The 26724-nt window shown below is 38.4% G+C and overlaps 1 protein-coding gene across 2 annotated transcripts; it reads left to right on the top strand.

The window, feature by feature from the left end:
* Positions 1-25225, top strand: kcnip1b (Kv channel interacting protein 1 b). 2 transcript variants are annotated; one of them, XM_084730860.1, is made up of 8 exons: positions 1-361; positions 20317-20441; positions 21463-21532; positions 21616-21686; positions 21781-21888; positions 21971-22075; positions 22505-22567; positions 24449-25225. In XM_084730860.1, exons 1-8 carry the CDS (start codon positions 271-273, stop codon positions 24494-24496), a joined length of 681 nt encoding a protein of 226 aa, XP_084586986.1. In that variant the 5' UTR covers positions 1-270; the 3' UTR covers positions 24497-25225. The 2 variants fall into 2 exon arrangements, with proteins under 2 accessions (XP_084586986.1, XP_084586985.1); XM_084730859.1 differs by lacking the exon at positions 1-361 and adding an exon at positions 14322-14661.
* Positions 25226-26724: the final 1499 nt, after the last annotated feature.

Genomic DNA, 26724 nt, shown 5'->3' with positions numbered 1-26724 from the left:
ACTAAAAGCTTGATGTTGCATGTGAATTATTATTTATGTCAGTTTCTACTTTTTCCTCCACAAATATCTCCTTAAAGGACCTTAAGATGTCAGATCACACAAACTACTGAGGCAGACTCCTCTTTGCAATAAGGACCCCACTCTATAGCAATATCCCCGGAGAGGACATTGTGGAGACATTTGTAAGCTCAAACCTTTCTTCAGACATATTGGAGGAAACATTTTCTTTCTGGTGAAGCCTCAGCCGCCGTCGGCCCCTGCCTCTACCTCATGATGGCTGGCTGTACCAGCCGCTGCAGGCAGGGGGTGCTCAAATTAATCCAGTCCCTGCAGAGATTGGTGTCAGGAACCCTCACAAAAGGTAATGTGGCTTTATACTCTAATGCAGATATACTTATTGTACACTTAAATGTGCATTTACATAGTTCATGACTTTTTCATGCGCACTCTAGTAGATACGTGGTGGTTGTGCCGAAAGGCTACACACAACATTTAATGGATATTAGAGTGTCATCTGTGATGGTGTGATCCATCCAAACACAACAGAAGTGATGTTGCACAACTTCAATTCTTTCACACATGCTCAGTGAAATCATATCGAGCTTTCTTTCCTATTTACACTGTGCTGTACCTTATATTGCAGTGCTATCAGGGTCAAGATTCACTTTCCACAACAGCCAACGCCTATTCATCAACAGCCATGTGTCCTGTCACAGTGTCCTTGAGAAGAACACTGAGCCCTTGCTTTGCAAACAGAGTTTCACTCATACAAATACAACATTACTTCCTATTTGGTGATTCGGTGGTGCTCAAATATAATATCATTTAACGTGGACATTCAATTTCTCAATCTGTTTGCCAGCATTTGGAGCTTCATAACTGAGTTTGAATTCATGTTTGCATTAACTTTTGGACACGGGAATAGTGTGATATACTGTGACTGCTGCTGTGTTAGTGGCAGCTTTTCTCTTTTTGTTCTTTTTTTTGTGAATTGCAGGATATTTTCACCTCTTTGGGGCTTTTAAAACGCTTTAAAATGAAACACCCTGAAAAGAAAAAAAACTGAACTGCTTACTATTCCATAACTTATCCACACACAAGAGCCATAACCTCTAAAGACGTCATCACTGCACATATTTTTGCGTCATTGCTACAACACTAGCTATAATTGGATTTGAGCTAGATCAATGATGTCATGCTAAGTTGCCCTATTTCAAAACTGTTGTCTTTTTATGTTTACGTCCCACCAGTTCATCTATTAACACCTTCAGCTTCTCCACAAACATATAAACATATTCTGTGCACTATCATGTGCAAACAAATACATAATCAATAGTGTCAAAAAGGAATAATTAGGTTTGCCTATTGGGTACCTTCTACATGCGGTGCATTATGTCTCTCTAGGACTTCCTGTATGATCTGAGTAAAAACTGAATGATGTCATCATGCATGCGTCATCCATACACCCCCCTTGGGCACCCGTCACCTGATGCACTCTCAACCTCTTGTCATGTTCATCATCTTCGTGTTAAAAGCCCTGGTTCTCTTTCCCCTCACGACCTCGGTCAGCCTCTGGTTGAAAGTTACTTTTCACCTTAAACGGCAAAAAACAAATGCTGAGTCACCAAGTCAGAGTGCAGCTATAACACTGTCACGACTGATAAAACACACCGATCTGCTCTCACTTCCAAAAAAAACTCTGCTCTGATATAAAACTCAAATAAACACCTACGCACAAATATGGCATAAAAATATATGTGCAGGTGCAGGCGATGCTTCATTTAAAATCTCTGTGGGCCGTGAATCTCAACTCTATGCATTTTTAACACCATTTGTCTCCTCCAGTACAAATGTAGACACCAGCTGCTTTTTTTGCCCAACATTTGGATGCTCTTACCAGCTCTAAATCATTTGGAAACATATCCACCAGCAGGAATTGATTTCCTTCATGGAAATAAAGCGAACTTGATAGAGCAAACACACAAAAAGCAACAGTCACATCACCCACATAGGAGTGGGCATTCTGGGAACCTCATATAACTTTTCTCTAATGTCTCAAATGTCCCAGACCTTTACAGAACATTGGGGACATTGCTTTAAAGTCCTACTTTGGATATAAATACTGCAATTCAAAGTTCCCAACATGGCCTTAGACCCTTAGACCATTACATTTTCATTCTTTTATGGTAACATTGCATCAGAGGACAGAGGACTTTTGGGACGTAAAGAAAATGTTCCCATATTGTTCTCTTAGGTCATATAAGAACATTCCCTTTATGGCGTTTTACAGCCTGGTCTCACTCCAAATTCGTCACATACCGCCAAAATGCCCCCCCCTCGACCGCTCATACAGATGCAGACGAAACCCATTTGCGGCTGAAACTGACACAAGGCTTTTCAAGTGACTTCAAAGTAAACCCATCCATTGCTGTACAAGTTGCCCCAGGTTGTTGAAGTAGTGCAAAGAGGGAGAAAGTCCACACACACAGCACCCACACCCAGGAGACCAGGGTTAGTGTCCTGTGTGAAACCAAAACTTGTCAGGTACATAAATTTATGTGACTTTTTTCACATGACTTTCATAGTCAATGTGTTATTTTAACCTAAACCTAACCATGTAGTTCTCTGTGCCTAAACCTAAACAAACTGTGACCCTTTCACAGTGTTAATGTTAGATACTGCAACCAAAGGGTACAGTCTGCCGCAATGTCAGACGCCGTGGGGTGGTGACATTTCATCGGTATGTGCCGAGTTGGGAAGAGAAAGCATCACTTTTTAGGAAGAAAAAGTTCCCTTAATAACTATCAGGAAACATCCACAGACAGAACTTGGTACATTCACATTTGGTTCACAGCTGGTCACAATACAATTACAATATAGAATATGTTATGTCTGCCTATTTGTCATTTTGTTACTTTACAGCAATGCAAAAGTAACATTACAGAATCAAAGTGTCATAAACAATAAACTGAAATAACATTTCATGGGGAAAAATCTCACATAAAGTCAGAAATCATGCTTATAAAAGAACTGATTTTTTACTACTATATCAAGTCCAGCAGTATAAATAGAAATGCTACATTTGCCTACATCTACCATAACATTTACATTTTACAAAGCAGCAAGTTAGTTGTACAAACACAACACAATAGTAGCTTGTATAATGTTTGATGATCTTATTGAAGCATTTTCTATAGTTTCAAAAGTATGAATATACAAGCAGAAACCCATCCAACTAATGCTTCTGAAGTCCAGCCCCTTTTGGAGCCTTGACCACCAGTCTCCTTTCTTGTGCTTGGATATGCTGGATGTGCTCGGCTCGCCTATGTTGATAAGAATACCAGATTCTGAAGATGGTTAAAACAGTGGTTCCCCAATATTTTTTTTGGCATGCCCCCCTTGAGAAACTGTAAAAAGTTCACACATTCCCCAACCCCACATTTAACATTAACTGGGGAAGCGACTGATTAAAAAGGGTTTACTTTTATTGAGGTACAAGTTAGAATGATAGCATCAGCAAATTGCCAACATATATCATATTCATTTAACTTTGTTTCACTTCAGTATATCTGCTCAGCTCATCCACACACACCCTGCCGTGTTTCTGCACCCCCCAGTTTGGGAACCACTGGATTAAAAGAAGGCATTTAAACACTCCATATCTGTATAATCACATCTTAAATTAGCTAATGTTGGCAAAATGCTTACTAGATAATCTACATCAGTCAATAGCTGGCTAGATACCAAGCATTTTGCTCTGTAACAAAGCACCAATTCTAGCCAACTAATCTACTTTGATTCTTAGCTAGCTAGTTACATCTGATAGCTAATGTCTGCAAAATGCCAGCTAATGAACTACCTAATCTGCATGATTTATTAGTCAGTGTTTTGCATTAGCTAACTTAAGATGTGTCCATATGTGGCTTGTGTGGCTTTTACAGGACATCTTTTAACCATCCTCAGTTTCTTTTCTTTCTTTTTCATAGACGAGCCCAGCACATAGCATAAGTACAAGAAACAGGAAAGGAGAAAGTTCCACTGTGTACCAAGCTTGCTCATCTGCTAGTGGGCCACAGAGTAAAAAAAGGGCTGGACTTAGGACAGTTTAATATTAATTTGTGCTCTTGTTTTACCTTCATACTGATCAACAGAGCAAATTCTCACAGACTACTTATGTTGTGTTACCTGGGATGTGGTTGCTGCCTAATAACACCGCACTGTTGACACTGAAATCAACTTAAAAAACAAACACCTTGCATATGTGCTTATTTGTATGATGCTCCTTCAATATGAATGAAATCTGCTGAGAGTGAAACTATGAGTTCACACTGGTGGCTATGTCAGCTACTGCGCTATTCTAGAAATAATACAGCCTACTTATGACTGCATGGGTTGACAATCTGGGTCATGCACTGCAGCCACAGATTTGTAGCATTTAAAAACTGAGATGAAACTGTGGACTATTCAGCCTTTTACGTAACAAAGATATATGCAAACAATTCCGAACTCACTTTTACAGTAAGGGGCTTATCTTCAATTGCTTGGACTAATTACCAAAGCAAAGTATTAATGTGGGAAAAAAGTTTATTTTTTTTCTCTATGCCTTTGGCTCCATATTGTCATTATTTTGAGATGACAGTTATCTTGCCCTTTGTGTCTTCAAAGGTAGTTGATGTAATGGAGTGTGAGTTCTTTTGAACATCTAGTCCCTGGACGTTGTGCCTCTGCACGTTTGCTGCCTCTCCTCAAATGTTCTTTTGTGCTTTGCCGATAGCAGCAAACAGCACTGCCCTTTGTTACTGAAGGTTAAGATGCTCGTGCATTGGGCAACACAGAGGCTGTGTCTTTAGTTCAGTTCAGTTTCATAATTGAATGTCATTGAGTTAATTAAGTGCTTCTAATCGAAATACTTGGTTATAAATAGTCTAAAATGGGGTCCATGGATTTTATCATCTTAGTCATTTTTAAATGTATGGGTTTTGCCTGATAATGCAAGAGAAAATACAGGTTGCTTTCTAATTTAGCACAACAACACTTAGTGTAATGTATGTGTGTTTCAAAGTGTGAATTATGCAATATCAGCTTCTCACTGTGGTATCTCAGGAAAACATGCACAAGCTTTGAAATATGCATTTTAAGAGGGGTGGACACACCAACAGCGACAGTGAGAACTGCAGCCTAAAAAGAAGTTGAATTAACCTGTTTCTGATACAGATAAATCTGAATATTATTTCAGTATTTATTGGAAGGCTACTGTGTTTCATCACACATGTTGCTGTTATTGTGTTCATATGCAGTCAAAAGTTTGGGCATACCTTACTATTCACTTCAATGAGAAAGTGCAATTGTGCAGTACTGTATGTAGAAAACAGAAACAACAGATGTCACTGGTGGACTCAGAAGGGGCACCGGTGGGAATCGCCCATCAAGTGTCCTTCAGTGGTCCTTTCCAGTGGATAAAATGTGATGCAGTGCCAGATAGGCTGCCCTACATGCTAGAAAATGAGTTGGCCTCTAAAGCCCCAACACATACCAGCATATAGCCAGTATGCAGTGGGGCATACCAGCAGGAGGGCAAAGTCTAGAAATCACTTTTCATTCGCTATAAACTGAAATGGCAGATAGGTTAATAATATTTGTACTGTGCATTTCTCATTTCTCGCTTTTTTAAGGCAGGGCACTGTGGAGCGCTGGGATTAAGCATCTGTGCTTCAAAAAAGTGCTACAGCTGAAAGCAAACATGAAACTGTGAAATTAAGTGAATACCTCAGAGTGCAAACAGTGATGCAGGAAAAAAAAACTTCAAACCACAGAGATTCACACACAGGTATTCAAGAAGCTACAAAATTACTGAGTGCTGAACACAGACACTTTAAAAAAAGTCTTTCCCTCTGGGCTACTCCACATGAGTTGAGTTTTGGCTCTGTGGTGCATATCAGTAAGAAATAGAAGGGCTTGGTTACCAAGGTGACAAGTCCCTATCCAAAATATGATTGGTTGCCTAAAAAACAAACCAAAAAAAACAATGTTGATAACACCAGGACCTTTCTGAAAAGTTCAGATTTTCAACTGCAAAGGCTCAAAGCCGCTGCACAAAAAGGGAGTAGCCCTCTTAAAAAGAAGCCAGGGGCAGCGTCTATTCACTAGGCGGACATTGGGACTCTGTGTGGACAAAGGGCCCTTGCAGCACCAAATTACAGACCTAAATTTGGTGGTTGTCTGTTATTAGTCTATATAAGCAAACATCTGTTAATCAATGTACCAAATGCCAGTTTGTACATTTAAAAAATATACATTTCGAGTATATTCTCAGCTGGAAAGGAACTGAGAGCTTCGTGGATAATTTTTACAAAAAACCACATGGAAGATTACAGATGTTATTGTCATTTGATAGTGGTATGCAACATGGAAAACAATACATAAAGATAAAGAGTATTATATAGACATAGACATACATGACTTGATTCAAACAACAGAATGGAAAGACTTGATCTTTACAAAAGTCTTTGGAATTTCCATTCAAACTTTTCTGCTTATGATCATGTCTCAGAGGAGCATAATCTCTGTTCTGCAGATTGGTGCAGAGGACCTGCATGCTATCACATGCAATGACGCATGGAATAAGACATGAAAATATGCACACACATGCATATTCAGCTTCACACACGCAAGCATGTCAGGTGGACTGAAAAATCTAAGTCCCTCGTCTCCAACACACACACATATCTTCCATTAGTTTGGTTTGTTATGCATATTTTCGTGCACGCACTTCTATGTATATATATATATGATGACATGAACCATAAAGCTCTGCCTGTTAACCTTTAAAATGATCCACTTACAAATGCAGCAGCATGTATATTCATTTTCAGACCTTTAAAACATTGCGAGCATGAGTGTCAGAGTTGCGGAAACAGGGATGGTGATAGGCTATGCCTCAGGCCTTAAACTGACTGACTCTCACTGTTATTCTTAGGTCCCAAGAGGCTGCTGTATTTCAAGTGTTTATACTTTTATACTGTACTTCATACTCTGGTTTCACATAGTGCTGCCTGTAAAAATAGATGTGTTGTAATCTGTAAGATTTAAGAAAAATGTAAACTAAATGGGAGATACTGCAGCTGTTTGCTTCTAGTTTCATCTGGGGATGTCACTGATAATGTGTCTGACTTATAACTGACATTTGTATTTGAATTATTAAAGTTATTAAATGGAGAGGGCAACAATCCCTTTCAATACAGTCTTATATATTGGGGGAAAAAGGCACACAACTTGCCCAGCTCACTCTTTTCTCAAGTAACCAGAAGTGGGGCCAAGCCTTTGCGCTCAAGTTGATAAGTCCCAAGTCATGCCCCAAGTCCTAAACTTTGAGGTTCAAGTCCTAAACAAGTCAGTGAATTCACTTCACTGTTAAGCTAATGTAGTGAAGTATTACCTCAGTAACTATGTTAGTATTAGCCTCGACTTAGCATTTTTCGTGGAACTTTAAATGTCGACCAAAGTTGTTGTTGCGTCTCCTGTTATTTTTGAACCTATCTGACATTCTGCTATTCATGTTTTTTTGACCACCACTCAGATTTTGTACTCAGACAAAATTATCCACCATATCATTTTTTTTTTCAACTGGAACTCAGCAACGTAACATTAGTTCTTCAATCTTTGGGACTGGTGGAAGGTGTCAAGTAAAAGACTCAAGACCAGGTGAACGCATGAGTTGTTGGTGTTAAAGTCCAAGTTGAATTGCAAGACTTGTGTCTAAAGTCCTAAAATTTCTGGTACCTTTGTGTCAATGGGAAAATCAAGGAAGCACAAACTGGGGAAAGTCCAGGTGTCCTGTGTGTCTGTGTATCTATTCATAATCAACTGACCACCAGCTTGGCTTTATTGTGTGTAATGAACACTTAATACTTATCAGTCTGCACATTGTGAGGCTGATAAGTATTTAGCCTTCATTACACCCAATAAACTGTCCTCACATCCTAATACACACAGGCTAAGCTAAGTATTCACAACTAGCATTGGCAGCTGTATGAGCCACTGGGCAATTAGCATCAAGACTATTACCTTACTCAAGCGTTAACATCTCCATATGTGAGTCTTACAAAACTAAGCTAGGTATTAACATTAAAGAAAAAGAGATATATTGATATTAAAATGTAATATATCTTTGCTAAGGTTAGCAAACTTGGGTAAATAATGCTGTATAGTGAACTGCAAAGAGTCTTCTCCATTTGTGCAACTGATGGTCTATATGCATTTTCATTAAGGCAATAAAATATAACATTTCTGCATTATAATGTCTGAGTAAGGTTGAACATTTTATATATTCTCTTTATTCGTGTACTTAGATTATGACAAATGTTTCCAACAATATTCCAAAGCAGAGAAATCCAAACTTTATTCAAGGTGATAGTTTGCTTCCTCCTAGCTGTTACTAGCTAGCTGCTATAACTTTCGGGGAAACATGGGATACGTTGCATAGGTCAAACAGTGAGGAAGGAAGTTGCGAATGTGACTAAACATAACATGAATCAAACTACATCTTTTGTTATCATTTAAATATGAGAGAGATCCCTAACATAAAAACTTACACATTGTACATATAAATGCTTAAAAGCAGTTTAGCATATAACACTATCCCTTCGGTCTTATTGTAATTTGCAGCCACTATTAAGCAAAGGTTATATAGCTTGTTTTAAAGAATCATGTCGACCATGAAGTGAGTATTTTGATGTGTCTGCTTGCAAGCTCTTGTGTTTACACAATTTCTGACATAGATAGAATAAGAGGGTAGTTGAAGACAGAAACCCGCTCATCCGGCCCCCTGCTGCACCTGTCCCTTGCTATTACAAGTCACATGTGTCCTCTAAGTGCATAACCTTGCAGCAAGCGTCACTGCGGAGACCGATTCACATCTACGGCACGTGTACTTCGACCGTACCTCTACTACGACCAAAAATATGGCAGGATTATCAGCATTACCCTGCACTGATGAACTGCTCTCCCCCAAAACTCTCTCTCTCTTTTCCCTCTGCTCTCATTACCCCTCTCTCTCTCTCTCTCTCTCTCTCTCTCTCTCTCTTCTTCTGTGGCTGTAAAAGCAGTGGATTGAAGCTGACAGTGTGTCTCCGCTTTTAATTTTTTACATCACCTCACTACACACTTTTATGTAACCGTCTTCTTCTAGATTTATTTTTATCTCTTGCCTCCTCTGTGTGTTTCCTTCTCAGCATTAATTCTCTCCATTGTTTTACTGATATTTACACACAGAATCCACTTTATACACACAGATATTTGCTGCAGTGAATCGTATGATGATGGTTGGGTGATGTGTGTTATTATAGTGAGGTGCTTCTGCCTACATGCTCATATGTTGTTGAACTCTGTCCATTTTTGCTCATGTTGTATTTGGATGTGAGCGAAATCAGCTTGCACTGACGAACCAAGCTGCTGATTGTATCATGACACAATGTCCTCTGCTGCCACCTGTTGTTCAAAGGGTAACACTACAATACAGAAAGGAGCGAGTCTTGTGAGCTATCTGCTAACATTTCAAGAAATACCCAGTGATTCACAGAGAAGTTGTGACTGTCGGTGTGGTCTGAGCTGATCAATAAAGCACACCATCATAATTATGTGGATTATAGCTATTTATTTGTGTTTTGTGACCACTAACTGCACATATCAATCACACTCCTCTCTTCATACTTCTCTTCTGCTGTTTTGTGTGCACAGGTACTTGACTGTATTTGTTCTAGGGCTGCAGCTAACCTTTATTTTCAATATCAGTTATGATTGACTGAGTGACGATTATTTTCATGATTAATTGATTGATGTAGTCTATAAAATGTCCAAAAAAGTAAGAAATGTTTATTACAATTTCCCAGAGCGCAACATCTATAAATTGCTTCCTTTGTCCAACAAGCCATCCAAAACTGCAACATTGCTTATTTATGATCACAATTTAAAAAAGAAAAGCAGCAAAGCCTCACATTTAATAAGCTGCAACCAGTTTTACATTCTGGCAATTTTTTTTCAAGCCACTAATTGATCAACTATATGTTGCAGCTCTTGTTTATTCAGTTTGCACAGTCCAAAGTCAGCTTCTTTCCTCGTTGTGTTCTAATCCATCGCATTGAATAGTGAATTAAAATATGCAATTGGCATATTTTTGCAAAGAGTATTTTATTTCAGGGCAGAGCTCTGTATAGTATGAGCCCTATGAGCACTTAAAAATGAGCAGTTTAATATTTTATTTAATTGAACTTATCCTTAATTTAGCATTCTTACTAATAAAAAGTTTAAAAGACTCAAGAAGTTATTTTAATAGTTAGTCCTCTTCATAAAACAAGGTCTAAAAATATACATTTTCAAAAACCTCTTATGGATAGGCATATTGTTAGATGGTTTTAATAAATATTTGTTACTTAATTAAGATATATTTCAAATAGTCAGTAAATCTTAGGGCTATGGGTAATTTTATTCACCGTATCACCATGGTGTTCAACGTCTTTCTTTCTTTAAACAATTACTATAACCACAATTTTACTGTATATACATTTGAATAATATGACTTTAAATGTAAACTGGGTACAATATTAATTCATATGTTAAACAGAGCTGTCCAGATCCATTGAGTCATCATATTACCCTTTTGCCTTCATCAAATCCACATTTAATATCTCTTAAAGCACAGCTAGTTCTAATGCAGAATACAGACAAGGTAAAGAAGCAAGCAGCAGAAGAGACGAAATAATTCAATGATGGGAGCTCTTATGTAACAAGACTATAGAAGCACTCATCAGGTCTAAAACTGCCGTCTCATGCCAAAACAGAGATTGCACTTTTCCCAGATCAAATGAGTTTTTTTTGTTTTTTTTTAACATAGTCTTTTCTACCTTCAAAAAAATGTGTCATTGTATTTTATCACATTTACACAATAGATTTTAGTCAGATGTAGGAAAAATCTAGTCTCAAATGTACCAGAGTTGAGCTTTTCATGAATGATTCTTCAAAATCACATGAACAATGCATGCGGTGGGAGATTGAAAGAGTCGAGGAAATTCAGAAATAAGAAGTTAACGGGGAAAAAGAAAGTCATCCAGCCATGCATCTATTTTGAACCAGAATCTTGATATTCAAAGGACAGAGTGACAGCACTTGATAAATCTTAATAAAATGTTTTTAAAAACTGACCTATCCTAAGTTCTGCGCCTCTTTTGGAACCTCAGTCAACTTCAACTACGTGCTACGCTCTTCTATATTATAAGAAAATCAGATTTTGAGGATTCTTAAAAGATGTTGCTGGGGGACCTGTAAAAGTGACATGCACTGTATATCGTCACATCTTAAGTGAGCTAATGTTAGCAAAATGCTAGCCAACAAGCTATCACATCCCCATAAATAATTAGCTAACTAGTTAAATCTAATAAGCACAACACTAGCTAAATTGCTAGCTAATCTACATCATTAGCTAGCTAGTAGCTAACATTTGATAACTTAAGCTGTGACTATACATGAGGCTTTTATAGATCTCCAAAATTTTAGTTTTCTTTTGAACATAAACAAGCATATTTAAGTACAGGAGATAGGAAAGTAGAAAGATGTCCAGGGTTTCACTGGGTACCAAGCTTGCTCAACTGTTAATAGAGCAAAGACCAAAAAAGGGGCGGGACTTGAGAAGGGTCAGTTGTGTTCCTGCTCCATTTGTCTTGATTTTTATTTATCTGTCACTTTTTCAATAGTGTCTACTGTATGACACAGTTGTGACTGATGAGTCTTGCCTGTTGTTGGTGATGAGCTGCACTTGTGTAGATCATGATTCATTTAGTGGTTAAAACATACAGAAGAGAGTAAGAAGTCGACAGCAGTGCGGTGTCCTTGGTGCAGAGGGAAATGGGGCAGAAAGGCAGTTCCAGATGGCAAACATCTGTCGTGGGGATTACAAGTGGTTACTTGTAGTAATCTGGATACTTAATCTGTAAATGTGTCTGCGTGGAATGTATGTCAGGGGGTTTATCTCTAATTATAATGGGAGAAGTGGAGGGGAAAGATTGTTTAAGCATCTGTGACATGACTGAGAATTTTTATTTAGGCTTCCTCATCTGAGATGAAGTGACTGTGCTGATTTTTCCAGGGAGTAAAAGTGATGAATATTTGATAGAAAAATGCAGGGAAATTACTGAATGAAATTCATGAGTGTCTGCAAAGGTGAAAAGGTCTTTTTTTTTTTTTTTTTTTTTTTTGTAATTTTGTAATGATTCAAAACAGATAAACTTTTCTACTCAAATAAACTTGATGAGAAAACGCGTTCAATAAGCTTTTAAGATATTTAAGATCTGAAGAGTTCTGAAAATAAATGCAAAAAAAAACAGTTTAATTAAATAAAACAAATAAAACTCTTAAATTTTTTTTAACATAAATATATGAAGTCCCTAGCATTAAAAATGGCTACTACTGTCTAAATAGTTTTCCCCTTCCTCATCCTCCCCAGAGTTGAGATTCAAGCAGGTTGCAGGGAATTGAACTCGAGTGCAAAATGAGCACAACATTATATTTTTGAACTGACAACTGTAAGTTGATCTTATAACTGTCAGCTGTAAGTGTAAATCGAAGTCCTGTATCCTGAAAACAAAAGCCCTCTTCTCCAAAAATACACACTTTGGTGTTGGAGTTCGGTGACTGGCTGCCTTACTGCCTGCCAGACCCCAGTAACATATTGCTCATTTAGACCGTTATAAACGTCTACTCCTTCTAAAAGATTTTTAATGATTTCTCATGACTCATAAACATACAATAACTCATTCAGTGATGATCCGGCATTATTTTGAGCTCTAATAAACATGAAACGGGAAAACAAACAGATGTTCCAGCCTGGAATGGAAATTTCAGTAGAGAACTTGCTGGCTGTGACACATAGCATGATAGAGGTGTACATTCATCAGAATTATGCATGACTTTATGTTTAATTAATCAGTGCATGTTAAGCTCTTACAGTATCTCAGCTCCACCTGGCCAACACAGGAGTGCCCCAACAAACCACATGTACACACACAGACCCACACAAGACTTAATTTGAATACCCGTGACCTGCGTATCTAATGTAGTACTGTGTACTACTCTGCTGTTCAAACAGCGCAGACACATAGCAAAGATAAGGCAAGTCTGCGAGGCTTACATAACTATGAGGGAATACATTTTCTTTTTATGAAAGACTACACAGTAGTGAGGCTTTTTTTTAAGGATTTTTGCCACCATGTGCCTTTCACATGGGTTTTGCTCTTTTTACAGCTGTAACAGAGGACGGGGAACGCAACTTTCAAGAAACAAGAAAGCTGAAACGCCATTGAAAAAATGGCAGACCATGAATTTTTTAAATCAAGAGAGGTTTTTCCAAAGCCCACACACACATAAAAGGAGAAAGAAAGAGTGAGGCAGAGTGAGCATTTACATTTCTGGTCTGTAGCCAGTGGAATATTTAAAAAGACATTCACATTTTCTGTGCTTCACTCCATCCTTTACATGGACCTTACATAGACCGATCGCCTTTTAAATGTCCTCCCTCAGATGAAATAATTGCAAATTCAGAGCCCTGCAGAGATTCACAGTCAGATTTCATATCACATCCTAAAACGGACTATTACAATATCATCTCAAAGACATATCTTTACTCATTAGCTGCCTTTTACCATAGTGAATGAAGCACTTATAATCTAATAAACGTTTACTTCAGCTTCCAACAAAGCTGCTTGAGTGTTAATGCCGAGCACTTGAAGGGAAATAAACATTACTCACTCCCTCTGCTCTCCTTTTCCCCCTGCACACAGTCTCATTTTCTTAAATCAAAGCTGCTCCCTGAATATTAATTGACACCATTAAACACTTTAACGGTCTTGTTTGTACCAAAGTAAAATAATGCTTGTTCTCTGCTGCCCTCCACATTAGAACAAGAGGAACAGACTAAAAGGTCCAGTCATGTTACTTTATAGCTAACATCTCCAGGCTCATTGATGGCACAAGCCATGTGTCAGGAAGCAAAGCGCTAATTGGAAGTGGTATTGAACTGAAGTCATCATTAACCATTGGTCTCAGTTGTGTGTGTCTGTGTGTGTGTGTGTGTGTGTGTGTGTGTGTGTGTGTGTGTGTGTGTCTGGGCAGTAAAAAGAGAAATAAGTAATGAAGATCTTTAAATGTACGACCTTCACCTGCCACCATTCACTTGTCAGCGGTGTTATTACTCAGTTATATCGGTTACCAGCACTCCACAATAACATGAGGGGCATGAAGAGGCAGGGAGCTGGAAAGAGGGGGGAAAGGCTGACAGATGAGTAGAATGAGGCACAGATCGGAGGGAGTGGCGCAGAAAGGCAGGAGCAGCTTGTGTGTGTGTGTGTGTCTGGAGAAAGAGATCAGAAATCCAAGAGAATCAGCTCAGTGACAGATCTGAAACACAGCAAGAGGAGACAACAGGGGCAAAGCCCCTTTAAGATCCAGAGCCGTGGAGGCAGATGAACACTGAACGACAGGCTGACAGGATCGTGAAATAAATAGACGGACTATTACTCTCTGGGTTGTTTGACCAGGCTGGTTTCCACGGTGACAACATGGGTGCAGTGGTGGGCACTTTGACCATGCAAACCAAGCAGAGGAGACCATCCAGAGGTACGTCAACATTAGTCAGAAAAAAATGGAGAGGAGACAAAAGAGCAACAGAAAGCTCGACTAAACTGAGTGAAAGAGAGCAGAGAGAAAGAAAATATTCAGATAATATTTTGAACTGTATGTAGTTTAGAAAAATTAGTTGTTGTTGTTGTTGTTGTTGTTTTTTTTGTTATTTTCTTGCACACATGCACATATAACATGAGCAATAACATTTCTATATTGGCCATATTTCTGTGGGCTATAAATTATTGAAGAAGGAAGTCAGTCTGAAAACAGCAAAAATAGACTGGCTAATGCATTTACAAAATGTAACCAATGGCATATATGTACATATAAAGTACATTAACAAATAGCATTGGTGCTTTTTTTAATACAAGTGGTTTATTTGAATATTTTTTTAATAAAAAAATGTATAAATATTTAATGAAGGAAGTGGCAGAATTGGGATGAAGTGATGTGAGCTCTGAGGCACACATGTACTGTGGTGATGATGGAGAGATTACAGTTTACCAGAAAGAAAGGTGTCCTTGAAAATAACCAGGGAGCAAAATCACTGCCCCTGACTCTATGGTTGTGTGTGTGTGTGTGTGTGTGTGTGTGTGTGTGTGTGTGTGTGTGTGTGTGTGTGTGTGTTGTGCATGAGTGAAAGAGAGGAGGGAGAGTGAGATGACGGTTCCAGGCGAGAGCTTGTGAATTAACACGCAGCTCACATATCATACCTCTCCCTGGCCTTATGCTTGAGCTCCTCGTTGTCATGGAGACTGGGTTGTAGGGGCACAAGAGATGAGTGTGAACAATTCTCAGCCAGGATGAATGATGAATTCATAGCAGCATGAAATCGGGATACAACACATGAACCAGCAAACAAAGCAATTACTCTCCTACATTAGACATAACACCACACGAGACAAAAGGTTGATGCTTTGTGTTTGTGTTATGCAGGCGAGATGGAATCACTCATTCTTGTTTAGATAAAATCATTTCAGAAGCCTTTGGACAAAAAGGGAAAAAAATGCAGAGGTCATCCTGTTTTGTTTGGGTCCATTAAAGTTTGTCTTGTGTTGCGAGCTATGCAGAGGTATACGAGATGAGACAACATAGATACGATCTTATTGATTCCCACCAGGGGAAATAAGTACCACAGCAGCATACGAAACAGGACAGAAAGGTAGGCATACAAACAAAATTAAGTTAAAGCTGGTAAGTATTACACAACTATGTCATAGACATGAACTTTATATGAGCAGAACTAGCCAAAATCTTTTCCAAAACCATGCCTGATATTTCTGTCTTGAGGATTTATTGCTTGTGTCACCAGCTACCAGCACAGCCATTCTATATGTTGCTAGTATGTTGGCCATGTCTGTGATGTCTGGTTTGTCAGGAATCACAACTTAAATTTGACAAAAGAGCACAAAAAAAAGTCAGTGCATAGATTGAATATTTGAAGCACCAGCTGCTGTCGTTCCATGACATGTTAAAAAATATATTATAAAAGAAAATGAGGACAGTAATCGCTGTCATTCTGAAATAATCTTTTGGATGATGCCCAGATTGATCGACTGCCAATAATCGTCGGTCAATATTCATAAAAATGTGCAAAATAATTATCAAAAGACATGAGCCAGTTCTCAGATGAGTTGGTGTCATTGTCTAATACTAACTTACCTAAAGGAACACTTCAACCACAACATAATTTGTGCATCAATTACTCACCTAGTGTTGCCTGTTTTTTTCCTCATATGCCACTGCCCCAGAAAAAATATAATGTTCCTTGGAAAAAATAGCCAAACTATAGCAAAACATTCATCACAAGTTTTGTAAGAGTTTTTACTCTTACAAAACTTGTACCATGCGAGTATGGTTTATCAAGCCTAGTCGTATGCCAAAAAAACTTGCCAATGAAATCATTTCTGGTCGAAAGCCAGTGGACAGAAATCCTTCATTTTTTTAATCAAGGCTTCTGAGCATCTGAGTCACCTGTAACACCTAAAATTCAGCATTATTGTATTACCAGTCCATACTGGCTTATCATCAAAGTGACCTATAATACTGCCAGGTGATATAACAAATCATCAGCTATATATTAGCTGATATGACTTGTAGATGATCTGCGATTGGTATATCTGCAGCAAAAAAAAAAAAGTAATCAGGACCACCCTAGTTTTTAGAAATAAGGAATGATATCACTCATATGTTTGTACAGTAAATATGTTGCTACCTCCAGCAGTCAGTTAGCTTAGCTTAGAACGCAGACAGAGACCAGGGGAAACAGCTAGGCTGGCTTTTTCCATACACATTTTTACACAATTTGCCTATCAGCACTTTTAAAGCTCACTAATTAAAATGGTACCTCTTTTGTTTCATCCAGATAAAAGCTGAAGTGTAAAAATGACCTGTCATGGTTTTATGGGGGGTTGTGAACCAGACTTGGCTGGGCGCAGTAACTTCCTCGCTGTGAGGTTGCAAGGCAACAAGCAGGGACTCCAGGAAGTTCCTGGGTAAAACAAACAGGATATGACCTTTTATTAGGGAGCTTGAGATATTGCTTTTTGGATTTTGTTACCATTTGACAGAGCAGGGCGAGTTATTTCCAGTCTTTATGTTGAACTAAGCTAACCAGTTGCTGGCAACAGCGTTATATTTACGGCAGAGACATGTGAGTGATTTCAATCTTCTCATCTAACTTTCAGCAAGAAAGCAAATAAGTGTATTTTCCAAAATGTCACTTTGTAACTTTGTTAATGCTTGGGCCAGACTGGTGACAGAAGCTGCGGCAGCGGTTGTTTTTAACAGTACGACAGAGCTGCTGTTTGTCTATAAAATAACCATCTGACACACCATTTGTCTCCATCACTTCATCACATGACACTTCCCTCCCACTACATGCTGATAAATGTTGTCAAGCAGCTGTTGCACCATTAACATCACGACTCCTGCCTCATATATGAGTATCAACACTGGGAACACTGGTAGAGATTCTTCCAGTAGATCCAACACTTATAATCTGGTATAATGAGGTTTATTCTCAAAGTGTTTTAAACCCCCAGGTGGTTAAAGGCTAGTCATTACTAGGAAATCTCAGTCACAAAATCAATATGTCTCTTTCCTCATCATGATTCAGAGATCAATAGCTTAGTGTTTGTCTTTCACTAAATCCCATTTTTCTTTTTTATGCTCTCCACACATATTGTATCCTCCTCCGCCATGTGTTGTTCCCTTTCTCTCACCTTTTATCTTCACACTCCACGTCACCTCCTTCTTTTTCATTTCCCAATGTCTTACCCCTCCTCTAATCAACAACTCTGCCCGTTTCCTTTTCTCACCCTCGTTTCGTTTCATCTGTTTCAGATCACACTGTCGCATTTGTGGGAAAGCAAGCGCCCCCAGTCAGAAAGAACACATGCATACGCCAATCAGCACTTTTGTTGATTTATTGTGTTTGACACAATTTTTGTAATCAGTTGATCCAATTTACCCACCACATTCATCGCGGCGGTCTATCCCCATGACAACAACAGTCATCAAGATTGCAACAGGAGCTCAGGGGAAGATGGAGGGAAGATTGAGAGAAAACAAGATGCTGAAAACATATTCTGAATATTCCACACTAGATCAGCATCCATGCTAATATCACAATAAATTGCTTAAACTGGCTGGAACAGTATCTCTGGGTTATTCAAATAGTTTTCCAGGCATGGGGAAGATCTCTTTCAAGCTTGTATTTTTCATTTCATATTATTTCTTAATTAGCATAAACCTAATAGGGGAGCCTCATAAATACTATATGTAACCTACATATTTGTCAGCCTTGAGAATGTGTTTGATCTCAGTAAGTGCACATATATACAGCTGCAAGTGGTGTACTGATGGCTGAGACCTTGTTGCACGGATTGAAACTGAAATATAATAAAAACAAACTGGATCCAAATGAGGATGATTTAAATATAAAAGCAGAAGCAATTATTCTTGTACAAACAAACAAAAGCAGCTAATTAGAGCTTACTTTCATATTATCATCACATATGGTTGATGCCTCTGGGAATAATTGCTAAAAAAAAAAAAAAAAAAAAAAAAGTGGGTGACCAACAGGCTATTAGATGTAAATTTCGAATCAAGGCTGCCTCTGGCAGATGATGCATGATACAAGATAGAGTTTCAGTGTTGAGGATTAATCTCAACTCTGCCGCTGAATGGGCTGAAATGAATGAGTCATTTCCACCATCCAAAAAGCAGGAGCATTATATTCATTTTAATCTCCTTTTCTTAAAGGCTGACTGAGCCAGTTGATGCTGACACAGCTGAAGTACAAAGCCTGTTTGGACTCACGTGTGTGCATACATGTGAACATTTGTCAAGTCACATATGCTTACTGGTCAGCTTTCATTGTGGAATTTTGTGGGATTTAATGGGATATTTATTTGATGTGTAGTCGTATGAAGTACTAATCAATAGTCAATGTATTATTTACAGTACACGCTGGTCGACATACCCCCACTTTGGAAAATCAGAGAGGATCAGCAACAAAAGATATTTTAACCACAAAATCATTAACAATTTAAGGGTATGCTATATTTAGAATATTTTCCCCACTTTGCCACCATTTTCTGATGGGAAACTGCCATCATAAATACTTTGTTAGTTTGTTTGTGTTATTGTATAAATTTTGTGTTTTTAAAGGACAGCTCAGATACACTGAAGTCACACAGTGAGACAAACAAACCAACAGATTGATGCAGCAGTTGCTCAGTAACTCCCATGTCCAGCCTGTGGAGTTTGGTTGATTTGGAGAGAGCGATATTTGGTGAATATAATGGCAGTTTCTTGTCAGAAAAGGCTGCCTGACGGCAATGCGAAGTAGTGAAAATATTATAAATTTAGCTTACATTTATAGTGATGTTGATTTTATTTTGTAAACCTTTTTGAAGTGGCTGAAATACCTTTTGTTGCTGACCCCATCCAGAGCTGAATAATATCACTTACTCTCCATAAAATCAAAACACACTGATTGTATATCTTAAGGAGCGTTGGGATATAAAAGAGAGCAGCATGTGTAAATATTCTGTATGTGTTTGGTGCTGCCAGTGTCTGCAATAAAGACTTCCAGAGAGCACATTATACGGCTGTTTTCTCTTGGATGTTTGCTGATGTCTGAGAACTTGTCGGCGTGTGGATTGTGTCCACTGCTGGATGTCTGGATGTTAATATTGTCCTGAAGCTGGAGACAGTCGCACTGAGAGACGGTTGCCTACAGCAGAGCCCGAACTCTTCACATCATTAACCGTCATCCATCTTCACAGCGTCCAATACCGTGCTCTGTGCCGCCATCAATAAAATCCCTCAACTCCTGAGGGGAACAAACATGTAGCTCCTCTAAAAATTCATCTTTTTTTTTTGTTATCTCTTTCTACCTCTATGTGAGTGTCTTCCTGCTTCATCGGTCTGCTGCCTCACAAGTACTCTTTTCTGCTGTCTAATCATATTTTTGATATGTTTCTTGCCGACTTAACATTCTCAGGCTCCACTGAGTTGTCTCTTTCCTGTGTATAACAGTTTTAAAGACCGGGAAGAGCAAATGTTGGACAGGGATTACAGGAGTCTAGACATGATTCTGTGTAACAAGTATATTTCTTTCTTCCTCTCTCTGCCCCGTAGATAAAACAGATGATGAGCTGGAGATGACGATGGTGTGTCACAGGCCAGAGGGTCTTGAGCAACTGGAAGCCCAAACTAATTTCACCAAACAGGAGCTGCAGATTCTCTACCGTGGCTTCAAGAATGTAGGCTACTCACACACTTTACGATTTTTTATTATTAGATGACTTTGGTACATGTAGCATGCACTCGCTTCAAACATTAAAGATTTAGACCACCCTAATTCCACAAAAACATTTTACCATTTTCCCCTGAGCTCAGGCCATGCAGACTGTTTCTGTTTGAACAAGACCCACGCTATTAGCTCTATGAGGCTGCCTTCAGGTAGAATTTGTAAGCTTGTGGTTACAACAAGGGAAGTCATGGACACAATAGCGTTTAAGTGGTTAAGTCATGATAACACCACTGCTAGGCAACAGCAAGACTAACACTTTAACAAGATAGCGAGTGGCTAATGTAATTGAGTAAATGCAAAGACATTGACAGATGTGTCTGTATATCAACATTTTCCTTGGACATTTTATACAATTATGAAGAAATAAAATACAGTAACTTACTATCCACCAAAAAATGAACTTCCATGGTCTGAAAAGATCAGCAAACACATAACAACTCATGAACTCAGAGCTTTGAGAAAATTTCCACTTCAGAGGTTGTGAGCACCACAAGTAGAGTGTGTTTGCGAACACTTGAAACACAACCCTATTTGAAGGCAGCGTTAGGCACAGCACTTTGACCATGTTTACTGTCTTAGCATGCTCACATTGGTAGTTAGCAAACACAAATAACAGCTTAGACTGATGTGAATGTTGTTCATTTTGCCAGTATTTATTTAAACTAATGTGCTGGACAAATTCAAAAGTTCTCCACGGATCCATTATAATAATCCATTAGCCTGACCAAATATTCAGGACCACCCAGAAACTACGTTAAAGCAACAACAATGAGTTTTTTTTTTGTTTTTTTTTTAACAGGTTAGGAAACAGCCAGTTTAATACCAATGTCTATATATGACCTACATAAGTAAATGAGTGAGAAGACTGGCTGTTTGTATGCAGTTATTCTTGGTGCCGCACTGATGGATGTGTCAGCTTGATGTTATTGAGTGGAGTAACCTTAATTCATCTCTTTATTTATTTTCTACAGGAATGTCCAAGTGGTGTGGTAAATGAGGAGACATTTAAACACATTTACGCACAGTTCTTCCCTCATGGAGGTAAAGTGAAATGTTTTCTAATTTCTTCCATTGAAGCTTTTTGAGAACAGGGGGGCTTATACATTCATTTTTTTGTGTTGCAGATGCAAGCATGTATGCACATTATCTTTTCAACGCGTTTGACACTACAAACAACGGCTCCATTAAGTTTAAGGTAAGAGAAAACATTTTGTCTCATCGATATTACACATTTCTTCCATATGCTACGCTTTCGGAATCTGATTTTGTGCTCCGTTCCACTGCTGCAGGACTTTGTAATGGGTTTGTCTATACTGCTGCGAGGAACACTGAGAGAAAAGCTTGAGTGGACGTTTCACCTTTATGACATTAACAGAGACGGCTACATAAACAGAGAGGTGAGGCTGCGCTCTCACAAGGTGTACAGTGTTTGTGTCTCACCTGAAGTCTCACCGCAATATGAATCTTGTCTTCTTCCAGGAAATGACTGAGATTGTGAGAGCCATTTATGACATGATGGGAAAATACACTTACCCTGCGCTAAAGGGAGACGTCCCACAGCAGCATGTGGATGCCTTTTTTCAGGTTCATTTCTAATACATAATATATATTTACATTAACATAAATATGATCGTAAGTCAAACGTTGACAGGTAATTTTAAACCCATTGTGTTTACACAGCATGAGGGAAAACAATGTTTCTGATCATGCTCCAGTAGCTTCCTAAATAAATCTCCATGGTTTTATTGAGACACTGCAAGTTTTTGGATAAGGTCTATAAAGTTTTATAGCTTTAGCAATCAAAGTCATTGTGGTGCATATAGCAACTTTGCAGTCTTTTTTCCCACTTTTTTAAGGTTAAATTCTCCTAATCTCTATATTGTTATCTATAGTATGTTTTCTACCATTACTGTTTGCTAAGTTTGTTGCCACATGAGCTAAATTACTAAATATGTGCTTCTATTTGATACTAATTCATATTGTATTACATTTTTTGTTTTGTTTTTTTCACAGAAAATGGATAAAAACAAAGATGGAGTGGTGACTTTAGAGGAGTTCGTCATAGCCTGCCAGGAGGTGTGTATTGTACTACATCTGAATTGTCTATTTCTATATATAATTCTAACAAATAAAAATATATAACAATATTTAAGCATGTTTTCCCAACTTTCTAGTGCCAAATATATAGGATTAAATATATAAAGAAACACATCATAAAGTGCATGACTTTATTCACAGTTATTTGTATATTAATAAGTTTTGCAATGGAAGTTCATTACTTGACCTTTGGGAAATAGTATGTAGTGTTTAATCTAAACACAAAGGTTTAATTACTCGAGGTTGACTACAATGAAGACCTTGAGATGTGATTAAAGTTCTGAAAGCTATTAAGTTTTATTATCTATTAAAAACATAAAAAAGTAATACATGTGCATCATGATAATTTGCTAATTATTTTTAAAATTACGTGTATAACAATGACACTGACAATGCAAACAGCGCATGTAGATGTGTATGTAGGTTTTCAACAAGTTCAAAATAATACACATAAATACACAAATGTCCATTATATTTACAGTGTGTCCAACGAGGCCTTACTCAGTGAGAAAATGGGCAACACAGACACACTCCACAACTGTTTGGCCACTAACAAAATTGGTTCAATCCTGTTTCTTTCATCTCGTAAACATTGTAAGAATCAGATCATTATTATCAGCCTTTGGTTTAGAACGTATCATTCATGTGTTTATTCTTCCCCTCTTGACTTCTGCAGTGCTGTTTTCACTTGCCTTTCTCAAGCTGCACTGTCTTTCTATCCGTCTTCAGCTTATACAAAATACAGCAGCTCGGCTCCTAAGCAGAACTGGCCGTAGATCTCACATCATTCCTGTTTTACCATCGCTGCTCTGGCTGCCAGTGAATTTCTGGACTGATTTTAAGATTCTTTTAATCCCATAGTATAAAGCTTAGCTCCTCCCTACATTTCTAGACTACTAAATCCTTTCACCACCAAGGGACCAATCAGGTCATCTGACCAAAATCTGTTGGCTACTCTGCGTCCCAAATGGAAAACCAAAGACTCTTTTGCTGTCCCATCACCCAGCAGGACAAGAAATGTCTCAGTTGTCCATGTAAAGGATCTTAAACACATATTCAATAAATATGAATCAAAAGAAAGTAGTAAATAACACATTACATTATTTTGGGGCTGTATGTTAATCATTTGCAGCCACATTGGCCCTCTCTGCAGGCGTATTGCTTCTGACCCATAATGCCACAGGTGCACCAATAACTAAACTCTGTTCATGTGACCCATTACACTCAACATAAAAAAAATAAAAGCTTGCCAAAAGAGCACCACATTTTTTAACCAAGCATTATTATTATTTAAGGTGATATGTTTTAGACACATTTTTAATCAAGTTTGCCTCATCGACATCTTATTTATTAGAATTTTATTTAATGTGTTGATGACTATTTGAACTCTTAACATTCATGTCGTTCATCTCATTTAAATCGCAATGAAAAGTTAAATTGTATCCGCAGAGAGCCTGCTGTCTGCCTGTATTTCTTTATTTCTTTATTTCTTTTTCTTTCCTGGGCCAAGGATGCTTTACCAACCCAAAAATGTTCGTATTTGATGTCCTGGAAATTAAACCCAGCAATCAACAGTTTTACTGGTGCATTTACAATCAGCTTGAACAAATCCTTCTGACTCTACCCTTAAAGAATAAAGGTTTAAAGCATCTAAATCATCAAACACCTCCCTTTTAAACAGCTTTGGAAAACTTGAAACTGTTCCTGCTAAATGTGCAAAGACAAATGACGTTATCTCTGGAAACTGCTGTCATCATGCAGCTTATAGAACATGGCTGACTATACAGAACTATATAGGGGTGCAGTACATTGCCAGTTAATTGCATCATTCTGCCCTGATTATTTGTCTTCTCTCTGCAGGATGAAACCATGATGAGATCCATGCAGCTGTTTGAAAACGTGATGTAGGACAAGATGAGAAGATGGAGACGAAGACATGGAAAATAAGAGGGCTTGGTGTGAGTGCGTCGTGCGTGTGGATGCATATGTGCAATACGTCCAGTCTCTCCTCCTCCTCCTCCCATCTTATCCAGCTGTGGTCTGGATCTAGCAAGAATGCCCCACAATGACTTGAATGAAGGGACTGGACGGGAACGCTTTGAGCTTTCCTACAGAGATTCTTTCCCACACACAATCCAAAGTGACTGATTTGACAGACTTGGACATAAGAGACATCACTCGTCTTGTCTTGAAGATTGGTCCGTTAAAGAGAATGATGCTCCTACATTACAAAGCTGCTCCCGACCAGCAAAGAGCTATAGTTCAACCAACGGAACTATTTTTTCTCCCCCACATAAGTGCATGCATTTGCAGAGGTTTGATTCATGTTCAAAAAATGTCAGATTTGTTATGGGAATTTGGCCATAAGGACTTGTATATTTCTCTCATGCATCCAGTGGTTGACAGATATGGCACGTTTCAAATGCCATGTGATGTTTTCACTGTTGCAGTGACCCCTGTACTTTTGTGTTGCCCTGGCTGTTGCTTGCCCGCTGAGTCTGTCTGATGCTTATTGTTAAGAGTCTGTCAAAAGCTTCCAGTTGAAAGTCAATTTGGAAACAGTTTGTTTTGTGGTGCCTGTTTTTCTGTCTATGTTGGAACTTAGATTTTAGTGAAAAGCAAGAAGAAACTGATTTATATTTTCCACCTGCTGCTTTGCTTCTTGTGGTCAAATCAGTGTGTTGTCAAAAATGAAAAAAAAAGTGAAAAATGTGCGAACATTTTGGATTTCATGATGAAGTGCCCATAGAAAGCTAATTTGTTGAATAATTAGTCAGAAAGAGGCTTGTGATAATCAAACCAGTGTCTTTATTTGACAGGTGATCAAGGTGCAACAATGATGACAGTAAAATATTTATATGGTACAACCGTATTGATCTTGCTCAGACATGTAATTATACAAGAAACAGTCAGGTCAAAGCTGCTGGGCCGTTCTAATGAAATCCTGGTATGAGGAAAAATTCCAATAATCTTGCAGGGACATACCACTGAATGTCAGCTGTGGAATGTGATATTTTGATGACAGCGAGGACAGCTCCATACACCCTTAGAAATAAAGTAACTAAATAAACCCATATAGGGTTCTTTTGTTTGTCCCTATAGGAGAACCCATTTTGGTTCCTGGTAGAACCTTTTATAAACTTTCCACCTCAAACCCTCTCAATGGATTATACTTTGAACCCAACATAAGGGTTATGGCTAGAACCATCTGTGAGAGGTTTCATCCAGAACTCCCTAAGTGCCCATTTCCACCTCCTAAGCTCTGGTTCTTGAACTGGGTCTGTTAAAAATCCTTGGAACCTTGGTGTTATCTACTGAACCAACCTGTGTTTCCACCAGAACCATTGCAATCAAAGATGTCACCAACAAAAGACACTGCACAATGCACAACAACCTGTTGAATATCACATATATATGGAAATGTGGGCAGATTCACTAGATAGCGCAAAGTTCCAATCTTGAATGGAACTGATTCAAGAACCAGAGCTAGTTTGGTAGAAAAGGTTCCACTCAGAACCCCCCATGAGAGGATTTACAGAGAACTCTTCTGTGGTATAATAGTTCCAACCAGTGCACTCTCTGGATGTTCCATCAAAAACCTTTCCAGATTTTAATTGGTCTAACAAGAATGCACCAGGGGGTTCTACCGAGAACCCACATATTAAACCAGCACTAAAATGACATTAGCAACATAAGCAAAGCAGAGTAGGCATGATGGGAAGTGTGGACCATCTCTACAACCTACAAAAAAAAGAGAGAGAGGGAGAAGAAAAGAACTGATTAAAGAGATTTCAGATGCATCTACATTTAAAAGTATAATTTTAAGATATTTAAATATTTGAGGGTGAGGATCTTTTAAAATCCATGCTTTCAACCATCACTGAAGAACTCTCTCTTCCAAAAAGGGTTCTTCAGAAGCAAAGACTTCTGGGTAGAACCTCGGCCCTTTTGGAAGCCTTATTTCTATGAGTGTATGTGTAAGTAAACATTTGGCGCTGCCTCCTCTGTCCAAACCAGATCTGTGATGTCACAGTGACGTACAGGTACAGACAGAACAGGGTGACTCCTGCAGATGGTTGTCTGTGAGTCCAGATGGGTTTGGAAAGCATTGCCATTATAGAAACCTCACTAGGACA

This window comes from Lutjanus erythropterus, chromosome 11 (assembly GCF_056507025.1).
Source record: "Lutjanus erythropterus isolate fLutEry1 chromosome 11, fLutEry1.hap2, whole genome shotgun sequence".
Taxonomy (NCBI): Eukaryota; Metazoa; Chordata; class Actinopteri; order Lutjaniformes; family Lutjanidae; genus Lutjanus; species Lutjanus erythropterus.
Note: the sequence above shows the minus strand (reverse complement) of the source record. Positions and strands in the feature narration are given on the sequence as shown.